Source organism: Andrena cerasifolii, chromosome 7 (assembly GCF_050908995.1).
Source record: "Andrena cerasifolii isolate SP2316 chromosome 7, iyAndCera1_principal, whole genome shotgun sequence".
Lineage (NCBI taxonomy): Eukaryota > Metazoa > Arthropoda > Insecta > Hymenoptera > Andrenidae > Andrena > Andrena cerasifolii.
The window spans coordinates 830,920-851,170 of NC_135124.1; the positions used below are offsets into that span (position 1 = coordinate 830,920).

The 20,251-nt window shown below is 38.1% G+C and overlaps 1 protein-coding gene and 1 pseudogene across 1 annotated transcript in view; one reads left to right on the forward strand and one right to left on the reverse strand.

Annotated features, from left to right (window-relative positions):
* Positions 1 to 20,251, reverse strand: part of Cow (Proteoglycan Cow) — a 1,009,917-nt gene that overhangs the window by 694,796 nt on the left and 294,870 nt on the right. Inside the window, exon 2 of the mRNA XM_076816204.1 lies at positions 11,996 to 12,053. Coding sequence (XP_076672319.1) covers positions 11,996 to 12,053 — 58 coding nt within the window. The remainder of the gene's footprint in view (positions 1 to 11,995; positions 12,054 to 20,251) is intronic.
* Positions 9,371 to 11,663, forward strand: LOC143371166 (uncharacterized; annotated as a pseudogene).

The following is a 20,251-nucleotide window of genomic DNA, read 5'->3' on the forward strand; positions in this document are numbered from 1 at the left end:
CTCTCTGCATTCGTTTTCCTACCTCTCCTTTTCGCCTCTTCTTCCTTTTCATCTACCTTCCTCTCTGTTTCTACCCTTTCTTTTCCTCTTTCCTCTCCCTTTTCTCCCTCTTTACCTTCCATCCTATCTTCCTTACCTTCCGCCTATTTCCCCTTCTCTCACTCCCTACTTTATCTACTGTCTCCGCTATATCCTTATTTCCTTTCTTCACCGCCCGATGTCTCTCTCTTCCTCTCTTTCTCCACTCTCCCGCCTTTTCCACTCCCGCTCAGTCCTTCCCTCCTTACCCTAACCTCAACACTCGCGTGCTTCCACCCTGTTTTTCCTCCTCTCCCTCACTCCCCTTTTCCTCGCCCTATCTCTCCCTTCACTCCCAGCTCCCCCTTCTCCCTCTGTACCCACTTTTCACACCCTAACTGCCCTACTAACATCTTATCCACTCCTATCTCTCACACTGCTCACTCACACGTCACGCTTCTTACAAACCGGAAATGGAAGGACAAACTAGGACATGGATATGTGTATTCCAAATGTCATTCTTCATCATATATTCAAATTTTGTGTTAATATCTGTCATATGTTTTGAGATATTTAACGTGTTACTTCCTACTCAATTATTTTGTGCGAAATGTTGCAATTGTCAGAATGATATTCCATTTTAAGAAATGTCCGAATATTTTTTTATGAATCACTGTATGTATAGGTAAAAGTAAAAAACATAATTTTTATGTTTCTGATTCAGTTACGGCGAGAGATACGCCGTCTAAAATTTTTTAGGGGCCGCCGCCAACAACGCGGAATGCCACCTGGCGGATGGAGAAGAAGCGGAGAAGATGGACGGGGAAGAGGTGGAGGTGGCTGGGGAAGAGGTGGAGTTGGCTGGGGAAGAGGTGGAGGTAGCTGGGGAAGAAGTGGAGGTGGCCGGGGAAGAGGTGGATCCTCACAGCCAAAATGTTTAAATATTTACTATATGTAGAGCATTTACTATAATAATTTTATAATAAATTTGTTTAATTAGTAAACGATTTTATGTCACTTCGCTCCATTTTAACCCACTTCCAAACATCCAATTGTCTTGAAATCTCACAGGCGTACGTAGTTATGATGACAATACAAAATTATGAAAAAAAACCGAGGAGGTACAAAAATTACCTAGTCATCAATACATATAACCTATAACCACACATCCAAACGATTTGAAATCAGCCAATATACAAAAATCAAATCAATTCAATCGACATGAAATAATAAATAATACAAATAATACAAAAATATAGTAAAAATAAATTTTAAGTTAAACGATCATTCCGCCATTGTCTCGGCTTAATATTTAAAAGTTCCTGTCCAATTGCCACCCTATTTTTTCCTTTTACTGCCCTTTTCTTTTCAACGATGTATTCCCGAAGTGTCGACTGTGTGCGCTCTTAATACAATACCAGTGCCAGGAGCCGGTTCATATAGGCAATGAGCTTTAAATTCGGCACCGCATTCTTTGCAAATACCATATATTTTCAAATATGTTCCCGCTTCCGGAGAATCGAAAATTTTTCCATATTTAAACGTATAAGCGTTAATAATATCAGTCCAACTGGGACTGAGTATTTTATAAGCTTTTCCGCGAGTGTTCTTTTCTTTTTAAACTTTCAATACAGAAGAAATAGATTTCCATTGCTCCTCAGACAATGTAATATCAAAATATAATTGCGGCAGTTTATTATTCATTTTATTCGGATTATTGTCAGATTAGAATTCTTGGCTAGTATTACTTTCGTTTGAAACATTAATGTTATCTACTAGAATCGTCCCGAGGCTCGGGATCGCAAGATTCGGACTACAAGCTTGGCCGCCATGAGCGGGCAATTTGATTTCAGGTCGGCTCGGCAAAACTCGGCCGCGATCGGCTCGAAAGCCAGCTATTAACAGAAGAACGAAACGTAAAGAATTTTTTATATAATTTATATCGATACCAGTGATAAGTTTTTACTTTTCTGTGTCCTGTTGAACTATAATTAACCGAGCCATCAGTAACCGAACAAAATTGTTACCTGAGAACGTAGAACAATGATGTTTCTTACATGTTAATTTAAAATAATAAAATATTCGCCATCCCGTATATTTTAGTTACTACGAAACATCCACGAAATATTCCATTCTATATGTTTATAGTTATTTGTACGTTTTTTATTTTAAATTTGGACCTATCCCAAAAACATAATATCCTATGTATCCCGTTTATCTAAAGTACTAAGTATGAAGTATATTTTATTAACATTTTAAAATATTGTCGATGTAAAAATTGTCTTCCTCCCAAGTTTTTGAACATAGTATTTATTTAAGTACGTATATGGATATATTCAGTATTTACAGACTATTTGGTAGCAATGAATATATATAAATCAATAATAAAATACAAATTATGATTGAACGGCAGACAGAAAGGTATAAACTTATCACTGGTAATGATGTAAATGATATGCATAATTTTTTCCGTTCTCGATTTCCTGTTAATAGCTGGCTTTCGCGCCGATCGCGGCTGGGTTTTGCCGAGCCGATCTGAAATCAAATTGCCCGCTCATGGCGGCCAAGCTTGTAGCCCGAATCGAGTCTCGGGATCTCGAGCAATACGAAAGTATCGGGACCCCACCCGATCCCGCCCGATACTCTCCGGCCCGTCCCGAGCCCGAAACGTCGGGTACACGAACACCCCCACACCCCTGCTAACCACTATTTCTTTTTCTCCTTCTTCTTCCACTGGAATTTTGAAATGTTTTTCAAACTTGTTAGCAAATTCCACCGATTTTTTTGTAACGTAAGAGTTTAGTGTATTTTGTGACAACGCATCAGAAATGTTTCTAAATTGCGTAGTTACTTTCTTTCGTTGACGGCCCTCAGCGCTGCGCCCTAAAGCGGCGCGGCACCAAGTCCCACTTCTGAAACGTAAACACATGTTGGCCATACTCTCGAATTCTTTGCAACAACCCACGAAAGTCAGTTAGTCTTCAGATACAGCTCTTGCAAGATCGTGCTTTGATTTACGGCTTGTGAAGAAACTGTGAGAAGATTATACAATTTTTCGTTTCACGATTTCATTGTAGTTATTATTGAAAAATGCCTAGAAAAGCATTGATAGACTTTGGTGTGATTCTGCATATACTGCAGAAGTGTGAAAAGTGTGAATTATTCGCTGGGAGCTGCAAATTGAGGTGTCGTATGGATAAAGTGTGGAAAGAAATAGCTGCAAAATTGTCAAGTAAGTTGCCGCCAGACACATTAAATTTCCACGTTATAACCAATAGATGGAATTTGTTAACAAATTTGAAAAAACATTTCGAAATTCCGGTTGAAGAAGAAAAAGAAGAAAAAGAAATCGGGGATAGTATCAATGTCAGTAACGACTCAAATATTAGCCAAGAATTCGAACCTGACAATAATCGGAATAAAATGAATAATAAACTGCCGCAAATATATTTGAATATTACATTGTCTGAGGAGCAATGAAAATCCATTGCTCCTGTATCGAAAGTTTAAAAAAAAAAATTTCCCTGCGCTTATACCTTTAAATATGGAAAAAATTTCGATTCTTCGGAAGCGGGAACATATTTGAAGATATATGCGGTGCCGAATTTAAAGCTCATTGCCTATATGAACCGGCTCCTGTCACTGGTATTGCATTAAGAGTGCACACAGTCGACACTTCGGGAATACCGCATGACAAGAAAAGAGCAATAAAAGGAAAAAATAGGGTAGAAATTGGGCAACAATTGATAAATATTAAACCCAGAAAATGGAGAAACGATGCAGCATCAGATTTAACCTACGACGATCCTGAACCTCCTTATAATGCGCGACAATGCACTTTAAGAAAAATCAGGGAAGAAGCCATCCTACGGGAATTAGAAATCAATAAAGATCTTGATTCTATTAGTTCGTTATGTGAGTAAAAATATAAGGGACAATACGCGGGATACATTAAAGAGATTTCCAAGGATCATTTCTATTGTTTTTACTAGTCACCCCTGCAAATGGAATTGTACAAAACATTAATTAAAACGTCCAGGAAAATAGAATTAGACGCAACTGGAAAATTAGTGAAAGTAATAGAAAAACTAAATGGTGACAAGAAACATATATTCTTGTACCAAATTATTATAAAAGGTGCAAATGGTATACAACCAGTATTTCAAATGCTTTCAGAAAAGCACGATACTAATTTAATTACGTACTGGTTGAGAGAAATCATAAGATGCGGGGCACCAGTGCCTCCAGAAGCGCTTTTGAATACAACCAGCTTAGCATTCAATGATCGTTGTTTGAAAACTTACATTTCGGATTGTTATAAATGGATTAGTGGAAAAATGTTGCAACATCCACTTCACTGCTTTATCAGAATTGATATTGCCCATTTGATAAAAATTATTTGCAGCCAGGATGTATTTCACAGGAAGCATCCTAAAATTAAAGACTTCTTTGTGCGATGCAAGGGGCTAATGTCATCATGTGATAATGTGGAAGATTTTAAGACACTGCTTCAGTCAATATTTATTGTCACTTCCAGTGAGTACGATGGCAAAGATGCCGATGGAAATACAGTAATATGTGAGCGGAAGGGAACGTATTTATTCGAAAGAATAAAGTCATTCACATTTACGAGCGACGACAATGAAAAAGAATACGATGATTTAGAAACTTTAAATGAAGATGAGAGTATAGTTGTATTTATAAATAGAATCAGAGATGCGGCTGAACAAATGACAAAAAACAGTGTAGATACAGATAGATTAAACGCATTTTATTGTCCAGAACTTGTCCCTTATTTAGTTAAATTATCTAGACATTTTCCTCTCTGGACACAGGTGATGAGCGTCGATAAATTTATCATCCAGCACATAAAATCTATTGAAAATCTCTCAAAATTGTAACGTGCTGCAATTAAACGAACCAACGAAAAAATTGCACTGCTGACTACTGAAGAAAGACATGAAAAAGAAAGAAAAATTGATTCACGTGATTTTGGCGAAAATGTGCAGGACGCTACGGATACTTGTGATTATTTAAGGGAACAAGAAAACTGGAAAGGGTTAAATATTGAAGTGAAATCAAGTAAATCAAAAGATTTACAAGTGGACAACGATGAAAATATACAAAATCGAAGTCTAACCGCAGCTGTAGAACAACACAATACATTGAATGTAATACAGAAGATCTTAATCAATAAAAAAAAATACTCCTAGAGGGAAATATTTAACTCCATGCCCAGACATTCACCTCACATATGATAGGCCATTAAGGAAAAGAAAAAATGAAATATTAAGAAATGGAAACAACTGTAGTTTGGTTAATCTGAATGGCGAAAAAATATATATTAAAAATACGTGTGCATTCGACTCATTGGTTGAAGTACTCACCAGTGCGTATTGCAACTATAGTACATTCAAAAACTGGATCGATGATAATTCAGACAATATATTTTTTACGTTCGTCAAAAAATACGCTGTGGAGAATATTAACAACTCCGTGGATGAAGAGCGAGGAGCAATTTTATGTACAATATTTGAAATTCGCAATAATATTGTAGATTGTACTACAAGTTCCAATTGGCTACTTTCAAAACTTGCAACAGATATTTGCAGTGTGCAAGAAAATAAAATCTTCGGCAAATGTAAAATACATAAGAGAAAATTGTGTATAATAGATATAATTACTACAAACACAACTGAAGATTTTGAACAAGATTTCCTTAACTTTGTTGCGCAATTCTTCAATACACAAACAGTCACGTGTAGAACATGTCGATCAGCAATGCAATTACTTAGAGAAGCAAAATCATATGTGGTTATAGACCCCGAAATCTTTTTGCAACGAAATAAAATGAAATATCCGGATGGAATAGTTGAGGACAATTACAAATCCACAAAGGATAAAAATAAATCCGTCAACAATAATATTTATAAAAATATAAAAATTCTGATATTACTATAATACAACTATTGAATTGATGCGGCGTCGACAGCGGTGTAAAGTGCAGGACCACTGACTGCGTCACAATTATTAGCAATAGGACTTTTCCTCGCGGATCATGCGATCACGCGAGAGGATCGACGCCACTGTAACTTTCCCAAAAAAGGGACGAAGGGAATAATAAATTTAATTCACAATTTAATTTATTTAGATACATTTATAAGTTCATAGGAACAAACAGACAGAAGACAGATAGATAGCGTCGGTTTATAAAGATCCAACGGACGCGTTGCGCCTCAGGTAGAGGCAATGTAAACCAAGCAAGATGGTGTGAGCTGACGCCTATCGAAGAACCACGGGAAGGGCGGAAAACAGTATGGAAGTTGAAGACCACGCTTGACTAGATGGGATCACCATAAGAAGGGTAGGCCGCGAGGTCACGAATTATACAGACAGAAGACAGCTACAAGAAAAGATACAGATGCGGATCTACGTTGCAAATTATTTGCATACCATATTTCAGGTAATATTTCACATCTTATGAATCTTTGGTAAAATTTTGTACGCTTACAATACAACTATTAAGCACTTCCATTACAAAATCTGTTACAGAAATATTAAGACTGCAGTCTTAGATTCCACAAGCAACCTCTGTTGATGATTAATGAAAATATGCGTTATAAGTAACTAATACAATCACTTAATTAGAACAATAAGGTTTAAATAAACTGCTAAACTGTATACAGCAACAAAACATATTTGTAAAGAAGTATTAGCTGTCCCAATTACTGCCAGTGTCCATGTTATTGCCATTTAATTTATTCCAGTAAATAAAAACGTTTTGCAACGACGAATATACAGTATATGCGAATAAAGTGTGTGGGGTCGTCGCATGAATTCCCGTCGAATAAATTGATATATCTTTCTTTCCTTCACTCCCTGATATCTTTATCTTCCTTTGTTGAAAATATTACATCATTCTACATATAAATAAAAAGATATTGATACGCATATTAGTATTGTTTCATCGATATCATTCCTACCTCCACTTTCGAAGCGAGGCAAAGTATTATGCGTTGTCTTTTTCGTAGCCTCCCATCGTTTAATTTAATTAATAAAAAATCGAACTTTAACACAATCGCTTCAACGGGTACCGCACTTCTTGGCTATTTTTATTAATAATTCGATTCTGGAGGGTGGGCATACGAAATTAATGGATGGGAAAATCTCTTCTACATCTAAACTAACGAACTGCACCGTTGAAAGAACGATTTTGATAATATTTTCGAGAATAATCGAACTTTAACGCGATCGCTTCATCTATACTTATTTTTTCGTGGTTTTAATTTTTTATTTAAATTCTGGATGGTGGGCAAATGAAATCTGAGAGTGGGCAAACGTGGCCAGGTCGGGCACATTCGTATCCTTCTGTTAAAAAATTGAAATGCATTCATGGTGGGTGATGAAGACAAATTTTGTATTTTATTCATACCTTTTTTTTGGAGGGTGGGCAAAAAAAAAATTTTATGGGCAAACGTGGGCAAACGAGGGACAAACGACAAATGCCGTTGAGTTCTTCCAAAAATTCGAATTTGGGGGTGCTATCTTCACAGACCTTCAATTTTCAACTACAATAGTCTTTTATTTCGCACTTCCTTCTACGCTTCAATGGCCGGTTCTTTTGTGAGGGATGCAAGTTCGATTGGGTAGGTTAGGAGGTGTGAAAGTTGCTAGATCAGATTGTAATAGGACCAACCGGATTTGCATCCCTCCCAAACGGCTGCCCTCTTGAAGAGGCCCTCTTCACAACAATACCTCCTCCCCAATGCCCACCTTCTCTCGCACGGAATATGTCAACGCATGCTTTTGTTTGGATATTGGAGCTCGTGTTTATACTCAAGAGATATTGTGTGAATTATAAGGGAAGACCACGCGTCGACGGCGGACTACCCCATTTCTTCCTGTGTCTCTCCAGGAGGCGTATTAACGGTGGATTGTAGGAGCGTAGATATCTGGATGCCAGTTATTGAATTCAGGGGACGATAGAAACACTTTATTACAAAACATACGTGGACTATAATATTAAAGTAAATCTTAGTCCTCTCGGGCAGCAGTACTGATAATGATCGAACTTGCGCCCTACTTCGCGCAGACCGATTACACGAAGGGTAGTCGGGTCACACACTGCACAAATGATACAGGGTGATTCTGGAGCTACGCCCGTCGAAGAATTTTATTAAAACCATCCCTCAAAGTTATATGATTTTCAGATGTTCGTCTCCGATTGCGTTGGCCAAAAACCAAAGCAATCGGAGGATGGCACCACCTATTCTCCTGAAATTTGAGGGGTGGTTTCAACCCCTAAACATGCAAGCAGGCCAAAAACAGGAGATCTGTTTCTTATTTTTCGGTCCTGTAAAACATATCCAATAACCAAAGCAATTGGAGACAGACACCTCGGAAACATGTGAGTGCACGGGCGCGCTCGCCGACAGCATAGGCGGCATACCTACTTTCATTTTCATTCAATCAGAGACTCTTTCAAACTGAATTTGAACCTGAGAAGTACGTAGTATGATGCAAAAATATCCGCTGGCAGAATACATAGGGGTGCTGGGTACATTACATCAAGGAAAAATGTTTTTTCAGGCAAAACAGACCCCCGTGTACGGAGTACACAACGCGACCGCTCGTGTAAAACTTTTAGGCGCTTCCGCCGGCGGATTAAAATTGTCCTTTAAGATAGATTGAACTTCGGGAAGCCGTGGCACATCGAATGCGAAGTTTTAAATGTAAATGTAAAGAGTAGCGTCTTTCTGAAAATTTAAATGAAATATTCCATATTTTAGAGCAGGCTTGAGAATTAAGTGAACTTTTCGGCCGAGTTTCAGAAGCAACTCCCTCTTTCTCCCGCCGCGCGTATTGGCCTCCGCGACTGCCGTAGTACTCGAACCACCTCAGACGCGTACCACGTGAACCGCGCGTAGCGAGTTGACAAAACAGAAACGCATCGACAATCGTACTCTCTGGGACGATGTGGAAACCCATTGATACAATGTCGCCCTAATGCGCCACGCGCGGTTCATATGGTATGGGCCTGAGGCGCTCCGAGCTCATTAGGCCGCCGCGGGGGCCAAGGCGCGCGGCGGGAGAAAGAAAGCGTTGCTTCTGAAACTCGGCCAAAAAGTTCACTTAATTCCCAAGCCTGTTATAGAAAATATTATAATTCCTTACTTATTTAGTATTAAGTCCATATGTACAGTGAAACTCAAATTTAATTTGTACAAAATAAGCCTATTTCACTCTACCTGGCCCGTAACAGCGCCGAAATATGATATACAACTTTCGACACCTACTAGACGACTACTTAAAGAAAAAATGTGTCAAACTTCTGGTCCAATTTTTCCACTATTTAAAAAATTTCAATATTTTTGGACAACAATCAACAAATTGAATGTTGTACACGGAATTGAAACCCAATATGTCGGTCAAACAATTGAAGATACAGTCACTCAAGAAACAATAAAATTTGGAATAGACGTTTTATAAAGAGAACAGCAACCTAGAGAAGATTACAAAGAATTTTTACAGTTTATAATTTTTTGCTGTGTGGGACTCCACCAAAAAATATAAGCTTTCGAGCCCCGGGAGCTTTCCACCACGCTCGATGGATATCAAAAGCTTTATATTTCTTCAAAATATATTTATGTAAACACCAATTCTCAACAACTGTCGAAGAAGAAACTGGAATTCGTGATATGTGTGTCTTTCTCGCCAGTATTTATATAAAACCGTGAATTCGAGCTACAATGACGGCGGAAGCTCCACACCAAGACTGAGAGTTTTTGCAAAAACTCTATGCGTACCGCAATATCGATAAAACAATAAGCCTTATAGCTATTAAAAAAATGAAAATGTTTATGGTATTTTTCGACAGAAACGACAGTGTTAGCATTTTGCGATAAACCTGTGGGGAAAAGCACAAAATTACGAATGGTGGAAGCGATAATATTGAAGCCGACTAATTTTGCAAAAAATTTATAATTACTTCAAATGGCGTAGGAAACTATATTGAAAGAGGAATTGAACATTTTATTTCTCAAGGTTCAAAACAATTTTGGAATGATTCTTAACTCCCATTGTATTTTTAAAAAAAGATCCTGATTTATGGGAGGGTAAGAACGATTTTAAATACGGATTGATCGTTCAATGATTGAAAAAGGTTAATGACACTGCTGAGCGTGGGGTTAAACTTATCTCCACGAAATTATCTTTTTTTAAAAAAAAGGTACAAAAAAGTGGGCCAAGTATAGACGCGCGCGCAGATGAACGAAAAAAATTGCCGTAAATTTATTAATGTGTTATATTTAGCTTTACAAAATTAATGATATGCAAAAATTGCGCCAATTATAACAATGGCTATTTTTACAAACAAAAAATGTATTAAATAATATTAAGCAGATATATTTTTGTTTTATACAAATAAATATTTCAATAGGGTGGATGCACCATTTGTGGCCACTTTAAGATATTATACCAGTTTTGGCCACTTCTTAAAAAATATAATATTTTTCCGTGTAAGCAATAAATGTAACCTTATATTTCTGTTGGTATACTGAACAAAATATTTATGATGTGAAATTCTCCACATAATAATGATCTGCAAGCAATTTAAAAATGAGATAATTAAGCACATGGCCAAAAACAGTGTAATGACCACAAAGGGTACATCTACTCTGCCAATAAATATTTTATTCAAAATACATAGCGCTGCGCTCCGAATTGGTGTTGCTAAACTGAATAAATATGTATAAATTTCATTAATATTTTTCTTTCTTTCTTTTCTCAATGGTGTCTTGTCTTATTTTATTATTCCTACCAAGGCAATTAACATTTTTTCGGTTTCGCAGCGCCAAGTATTTTGAATAAAATATTTATTGGTATTGAAATATTTATTTGTATAAAATAAAAATATATCTGATTAATATTATTTAAAACATTTTTTGTTTGTATAAATACCCATTTTTATAATTGGCGCAATTTTTGTATATAATTAATTTTGTAAACCTAAATATAGCACATTAATAAATTTACGACAGTTTTTTTCGTTCGTCTGTGCGCGCGCGTATACTTGGTGCACTTTTTTGTACCTTTTTTTAAAGAAGGTAATTTTATGGATATTTATTACGCTAAGTAGACAATCAGTAAGAGGTACGGGTTCAATTGTCTGAGTGCGTGTAAATCCGATGTTTTTTTGCGTGTTCAGTGCGAATAAACTTGTGTTCTTTTTTAAATTTTGTCACATGTTTTAGTGTGAAGTAACTAGAAGATTTTTAATTTCATCGCAGTCCATATGTGGTCAGTAACCCCGTGCGACCGTGACTTTGAATACCACTGCTCGAACCCTCGCCTCACTTGCCCCACGTGCACCGCTGCACGCGGATTTCCTGCTTTTAGGCGTATCTATAAACGCTTATAACTAACGAAAGAAGCCTCAACCGTAATATCGTTATTCTTGATTGTAGTCTTATTTTGGTGCAAATTCCCTTAAATTTATTCCCACGTGTAGCCGAACACCCCGTATAAGCCGCAATTTCTTTCGATCCATAACCCCAACATAGGTAACCGTTATGGAACCGATATCACATCGGTTTTATAGAACCGTTACCGAAACCAATGTAGGCCAGAACCTTTTAGACTCGTAACTGTTTGAAGATTATTTCGAGTCTTACAACTATTTTGAGAAACAAAACCGATATCATACCCGTTTTCAACCCCTGGAATAGATTACCCGTATTGAAAAGAGTGCGCGCTTGGTCCCGAGGTACGGATTTTTTTTTAAGACAAAACTATATCTTTCAATATCCCGCCCACCGTTAGCTCCTACACTCTCATTGGTTTTCATACCATTTTGAAATAAATATCTTCCCATTCTTTACAATAACATCTTACAATATTTTCTTATCATGTCTTTCTTAATTTCTTTCTTCACGAACACCCCAACATTGTAATACAAAGTAATTTCAATGCAACTTACTGCTTGGATCGTGTATCCATCCCCTCCGGTTCCCTACATTCATTATGCGGGTGTCATCCTGCAAGAAAAAGTCTTCATGTAGTTAATCGTAAAGTTATAATTTTCTTTCGTTCAAGCTTATTAGTTTAACGCTTTGATTGGCGTCGGCGTATTTTCACGTCGATATATTCTGGAAACCATCAAAAGTATGGTCCGAGAGTACTCGATTGTTTATTTTAATATCAAACCAGGCTCGGAGTTTGATTTGCTCTTCGCCGTCTCAACGATCATACGGTCGCGTAGCAGTCCTCCGATTAGTCATTTTAATTACTATATTTTCTATTAGATCTTTGTAGAAGTATTACCAATTGATTGATAAAAGTCCGTAATGAAAATGAGCCCAAACTCGACCTAATTGGAACCATTTGTAATCATACACGATGTACGATTGGTCGATGGAATTCGGAAGCAATTCGAATTATGTACAATTAAAAGTAGTCTGAATAAGGTCGTATTTAGCCACATTTTCATCGGAAAACCTCACCTATTCATTGACAGGTGCGGGACATATAATAAACAATATAAAAGTTTAAATTTTCATTAGCGTTGGAATGTGTTCAAAGCCTGCGGCCAGCTGGACTCAACTTTCCCGGCACAAGCAAAGACTCGGAAAGGACTGATCGACTTGAAGAGACATATTTAAAATCTTGTGCCGCTCAAAGTGTTCGCATAATGACTAGCGCAGAATTTTGAAAATTGCCCCTTCTAGGCGGTCTGGGTTTTCGGAGCAATCATTTCTGCTTGAAAAGTTCTGTCCAGCTCACTCTTCGTTCTGAATTCTATGCCACAGAGCAGTAGTTCTATGTAACTTATATTCTTGTGCTTATTTTCATATATTAAAGTTTAATAATTAAACTATCATATATTTTATTTATTAGAATCTAAGAATATCAAATTCTTTTTTACAAATAAGATTATTTTACTCCTACCAATGTTAAATATTCACCTAGATAAAACCTGATTAAGTCTATGTGGTACATAATTCAAATCACTTCTGAATTACGTAGACAGAAGTTGTATGTTACGTACAATTTAAAATAGTTCGAATGAGTTCGCGTTGTGACTCATTTTCATCAAGAGAATTTTCCTCAATCGATTGGTAATACTTTCATGCATATTTAATGCAAAATATAAGAATCTTGATTTGCGTTAGTGGATCTAACCCAGAATCACCTGTTCGCATGCATTATCGCGGTTAGCTGCATACGAGCAAGACGTGTCTGAGGCGGTGAAGTACAGCGGTCCCCGGATAAGGGGGTACATGATTATTTCGAGATAAAAAAATCGAATTTTTTTCGATTGTTCACGATAGCTAAAAGTCTTAGAAGCACTTTGAAAAAGATTTCATTGGAAAATTAGAAAAATTGCGAGAGTTACAGCGTAAAAAGTAACTGGCAGGCTAATGCAGGTAAACGCGTCGCGGCAGGCTTTAATTCGGACTTCTCAAAACTATGTTTCTCAAGACGGTGAACATGGTAACTTGAGAATGGATCGATATTTTTTGTTGAAATTTTAACTGAACCTACAAAACACTTTTCTCCACAATGTGGAACTCGCTCACTAAAATCACATAACTTTAACAACATTTAAGACAACATTTATCACAGAATTACTTCAGTAAAATTCTTGAAAGTCGATATTTGTTGTAGAACTCCGTGAATTTTTATTAAAATTTTCTACCGAGTTCCATATTGCAGATTCTAAGTTAAAGGCTACTCATATACAGCGATTTTGCTTTTAGATTAGTCGGTCAATCGAAATCGTGTTTACCAAATGGAAGCGCGCATTGTGCAAGCACCCACTTTGACCTTTTGAATATTAATTAGTTTTAAATATTTTATAAACATTCTTATTTGAAATATGTTTTATATCCCTAAGAAAGAATTCTTAAAAGAGCAAATGTTTATGTTATTACTGGGTCTACAATCTAGCCCAGAAGCAATCGTTGATTTTAGCTGTCTAATACCCATGTACCCCCTTAAGGGGGTAGACATATCACGTGACCTGGCCAATTTGGCAGGTCGGTATTACAGCAGGTTTTTTTCTGCACAGAAATGGTAATACTGATAGATAAGCGGCTGCCTGCTGAACACGAGAGAGAGCTGTTTGCTATTTCCATATTCTATTCTGAATGCGGAAAGAAACTTCTGTGTTTGCGTTGTACTTGTAAAAAATTAAACGGAAAGTCTGGTGGTTAGACATTTTTTATTAGTAAAAGACTGAAACAGAAAATGAAAGTTTTACACTTATTATAAGATAATTAAACATCCTATGCAGAAAGCAGTTATTATCAAACATTGTATATAAAATTGTGCTGGATGTTGTTGCGTACCGTGTAACATATCGCTACTACCGCTGTAAATCTTTCTATTTCCATTCTACAATTATCGTTGTTTTCATTCTAGTATTGAGACACGTAGCGGAGAACACTTAAACTAAATCACGCGCAACGCATGCGCATAACCGCCCGTTCAAACTAAATCCAGCGCCGTGAACGACTTGAGCGCGTATGCGCATACTGCACGTTCAACCGGACGCCGATTAAACTGAGCGTAGTGCGCGACTAGCGGGAACCGGACATAAAATCTGATTGATACGAATAATTACGCAGCAACTGATTGGCACGGGTCAAGCTCCAGCAAAGAGTATAAATATAGGCCTGCCTGCAGGAGAGGCTAGTTTTGGTTCTGACACTAAACCATCCCAAGGACGCTTTAAATCAACCCCCCCATTTCATACGAGGACTTTAGTTACTCCCTCAAATTCCATTCGAGGACGCTTTAGTTAGCCCCTCAAATTCCATTCGAGGACGCTTTAGTTAGCCCCTCAAACTTCCATTCGAGGACGCTTTAGTTACCCCCTCAAAATTCCATTCGAGGACGCTTTAATTAGCCCTTCAAATTCCTTACTAAAAAAGCGTAGGCCAGCTGATAGGCACCATTAATATATTATACTCAGAGAGAAGTAATCCTGTCAATTTCTATAACGAAACCGCCAGACAATCTTTACGTTCAGTTTAATACGACCAAGCGTCGAACCTTGTATTATACGCCATTCCGACTTCGTATCCAGATTCATGTTCAACTATCAATTAGCCTAGTAATTATATTATACATATTAATTAACCAAAGGTTCTAACTATTTAATAACAAAATCGTCGAACGATCCTATATTCTGTTTTAATGACCGAGCGTAATTTTGGTTAATCATTGTTCAGCTATACCGACTTAGAACCGAAACCGAAATAGAATAATATTCTTATTACCGAGCGATACGTCTTTACGTAATTGTCTCATGTTCATTTATTTATCGCCAAAGTTCACACGACTAAGTGTAATATCCTATGTTCAATTCGACCTAGCGTCAAAACTTATTTTTGAATAAACCATTTTGTTATTATTGTTGAAAGAAGGACTCTGGTTTCTTGAAATTCATTTCTTTATCGCATGCCAACCGAACCAAATCCAACAATTCCACGGGTAACCGCTCTACACGTGGAATCTCCTGTAATAAACGGCAACGCCATGTTTGAGAACGTTACAACTGCGCAACCTCATATTAATAACAATGCGTTTTCCACTAAAAGAAGAATTTGGGGCTACTGTTAGAAGGTTGTCTGCCATGATAAATTGCCAAAGAGTTTAAATTCGACTCTTTTCCTAATAGGAATAGAATTTGCAAATGTGAAAGTAGAAAGACATTATAATTGTGTTCATCTTATGTTTATTATGATGCGTTAGGTTATTATATTGTTATTAATAATATTTGTACGCGTCATATATTTAATCATAGCTAAGGCGTTAAACACTCGTGTAGCAACAGCTAAACCAACAACATGACATGTATGTAATCCACTCGATGTACAAACTTTTTTTTATATCGCCGTAGGAATGCGAAATAACGACGCCCGAGAGCGGCATTTTGTTCTGGAACGTAGTAGAGACTACACGTTTATTTTGGGTTCCGTTATATTTCGTTTCATCATCTATAAGTTGTTATAAATAAATAGATAAACAGTTACACTACAAAGAACACAGTCTTTCTTTACAATTGAACCGAATTCTTACTACTTCAAAGGCGCAACACCGAGCAGAACAGTTCTGTGCTCCACGAGTATCAACCCAGTCCCTAGAACCATCACAGAGAGGGGGAAGGGGGAGAGCATCACATCCGGAACGTACTCGACGTGCTGCCGAGATTTGATCCTGTGGTTACCACTCTAACCGTGGATCAATGGATCGTATGTACAGCATTGTAGCGAACCGATATGACTTTGGGGATGTTCAAAACGAGACTGCGGTTACAAGTATCGCGCGATGGGGACAATATCGCTGTTCGTTGTAAAATAGGTTTAGTTTTAATTCTAGATTTATTAGCTTTAAGTAGATCTGGTTTTAGTCTAAGTAGTTTTAATTAGTTCTAATTAGGCTTAGTTAATTGTAAGTAGAATTCTAGTTTTCATCAGCACTAGTAGAGTAAGCGGTATTTTATGTTTTATTAACAGAGATTTAAAATATACCAGCACTTTGGAACCGCGCGTAACAATTCGAGAATACCGTTTTGGTCTTTTTCACTGCCGTTCTCTCTATCTCTTTCTCCAGCTTAATCGAGTAACGAGTAGCGGTTTGCGTGAGTACCGACTCCAGAAGACCGAATGCCAGAATCTTTCGCGATAGAGGAATCGGCGCTAGCTAAGAAGAGTGGGGAGAAAGCACCTGTTTCGGCGACAATTGTCGAGATGGTGACACAGTGATGCTTCGAAGTCGATCGCGACAGCCGGCTTAAGCCGCCGACGATCAGTGCGAGATGTAATAGACAGTTCCTTAACGACTAATAAATTGTACAACTTACACCTACTATACAGGGTGTCCCACTAAGGAGTGGACAGCGCGATATCTCTTAAAGTATTGTCGATAAAAATATAAAAAAAATAGGGAATTGCATGGTTCGAGGGGGCCCATTTATTAGCGCGAACGAATTTTGTTTCCGATTATTATTTTAAAAGATACGATGGTCAAGTTCGGTTTTTCAAATGGAACTATTTTTTTTGAAGACCTGAGTTGATAGTGCGTTCCAAGACAAATTCAATAAGCTTTAATGTATACACTTTATTTCCACTGGTTTTTAAGATATTGCGCTTGCAAATTTACTGATTTTCACTGCAAGAAACCCCTCTGAAATGGCAAAAACCGGGGGCGGTCTTACTGACGCCACGGGTGGCACTGCCTGTTGAAATGGATACTTACCTGCCAAAGGTCTACGCCAGAAATGGCAGGCCCAAGGGCTGGACAATTCTTTTCCGTCAGAAATGCTACTTAGGTAGGTACATCCGCGGTATCGAGAAGCGCATCGTTACTTTTATTTCGCACTTGCTTCTACGCTCGGATGGCCGGTTCTTTTGGGAGGGATGCAAGTTGGATTGGTTAGGTTAGGAGGAGTGAAAGTTGCTAGACTAAATTTCAACCATAGGGAGCAGATTGTATCAGAACCAATCGGATTTGCATCCCTCACAAACAGCTGCTCTCTTGAAGAGGCCCTCTTCACAGCAATACCTCCTCCCCAATGCCCACCTTCTCTCGCACGGAATACGTCAACGCATGCTTTTGTTTTGATATCGAAGCTCGTGTTTATACCCCCTTTCTTCCTGTACGGAACACCAGGAATACATTGTCATCACTGTCCCTATCTACACGATGAAGAAAATAATTTTTTAATACGCTGTAATGGATATCTACCTAATGGATGGTATCTACCTAAGTAGCATTTCTAACGGAAAAGAATTGTCCAGCTTTTGGGCCTGCAAAGCCTGTCGTGGACCTTTGGCAGGTAGGTATCAGTTTCAACAGGCAATGCCACCCGTGGCGCCAGTAAGACCGACCCCGGGCCTTGCTATTCCAGAGGGTTTACTTCCAGTGAAAATCAGTAATTTTGCAAGCGCAATATCTTAAAAACCAGTGGAAATAAAGTGTATACATTAAAGCTTATTGAATTTGTCTTGGAACGCACTATCAACTCAGGTCTTCAAAAAAAATAGTTCCATTTGAAAAACCGAACTTGACCATCGTATCTTTTAAAATAATAATCAGTAGTATGGCAATGGGGATGCTAATTCAAATTTGAGTTTCAAGGTCATGATCATGACCTTGAAACTCAAATTTGAAAATTTGTTTTTTTGTCGGCGGGCTGGCGGCGGATGACGTCATAGAGATGGCGGAGTGGTGGGGGGTATCATCGAGGAGGAGGAGAAGGAACCGCGGGGTGACGGTGCGCTACTCTGGAGCGTGGTACAGACTGTCGGTAAGGAAGGAAATATTAATTTTATGATATTAATATAAATGAAAAAACTTCTCGGGGCGACGGGGCTCGAACCCAAGACCTCCCCGCGGTACGAGTCAGCCGCCTAACCAACTCCCCCAAACGCCGTCTCTGACATTAGTCTTTTCCGAATGGTACATATACCGAAACCAACGGAGCGTCACATATGTGGCGCACACGCACACACACACGCACACACACACACACACACACACACACACACACACACACACACACACACACACACACACACACACGCACGCACACATGCACGCACGCACGCACGCACACACAACGTCGGCGTATAATAATTTATTTTTATGAGAAATTTTATCAGAAATTGTTTCGAACGATGTCGGGAAAGGTCGGCGTTTCTCGACACCGCGTCTTCGGGGAAAGAGACGGAGAATTACTTTAAACTTAAAATTCTAGGAGGGAAAAGGACACCACTACATAGGGGATAGAATCGCATGCATTCTAAAGCTAACAGTATTTCAAAGCGTTCCGATTTAACGTCGCTGCGTTTCGCGCGATCTCGCGTAATTCGACTCCTCTGGAGCAGTCGTGCAGGGTGATGTCACTTGGCAGCGCGAAGAACGAAATAGAATTATGCAGCGTCAGCAGAAATTTTTTTTTCTCAACGCAGAGAAATAATAATTATGGAAACGGCGAATCTTAAAAATTAGGCGATAAGAGGAGGATGATGGATGAATGAAATGGTACAAATCATATACGTTTAAGATATATATATATATATATATATATATATATATATATATATATTGTTACAAATCATAAAAGAATATAATTTAACATTTTTTACTACGAGCATCATGCACAATATGATTGATTGATGCTAACAATTCACAATCAATCAATGAATGCTGTTCGAAGTGTTCGCTTTCAGAAATTAATTTTACATAATCTGTTGGCGCGGTAGCGCTACGTAGAACGTCTACGAAAGTGGCATATTTACTGCTTACAGAGTACATATTTTCAGTTAGCCACGTATACATATGTTCAATGCAATGATTGTACGCGAATAATTTACACATCGTGGCTTCAGTCATATATATGACAACGCGATTATCGGTGATTTTAATAAGTTGATCATCATGCATACACGTGAACTCTAGTCGTAAATGATCAATTATAATGTGAGTTTGGGGCGATGTTGCGTTGCTGCGTAATCGTTGGAGTATGTCCACCTCGTTTTGTAGCAGGAGCTTCCACGTAGACATTGAAAAGCTTAACTCGCTACCTTTATTGTCGGCTATGGCGATCTCAACATGACACAAATCCATACCAATGCGAATTCCTATAGTTAGACGTTTATAAGCTGTTGCAGTCAGTGGTTAATCACGCCCCAGGATCCGTACGATTGATGGTTTCGATGTTTTCATCGTTTTTAGCGATACGGATCCAGAACTGTAAGAAACAAGTACATGAAATTGATACTTCGGTCGTTTGCGTTTACAGTGAATGAAGTAAATGAAAAGTGTATAGTAACGTGTACATACCTCATATTGGATTGTTGATGATGATGTAGTTGTTGCTGCTGTTGTTCACATTTATTTGGAAACCCACCATCGTTGCCGGCTGCGCAGGATGAATCGTTTAAGCTGTGTTTGTACATTTTGATGTGCACTATATTTTTTACGGAGTACCGTCTGTTCCGTCAAAGTCACTGAGGCTACTGAGCGATTGATGGAATAGCGTCCAAGAGCTCGGCTTAAATAGAGGTGCAATTGCCTCCCCCACCACAGCATTTTATTTTAAAGCTACCAATTTTTCCATAATGTTTTCCAATCTTAACATCGCAGCATATCGCGCGATTGTATGTAATTTGAGCCCCACCTTCAAGGATAAAAGTCTCGACACGTGTTGAATGTAATATAATAT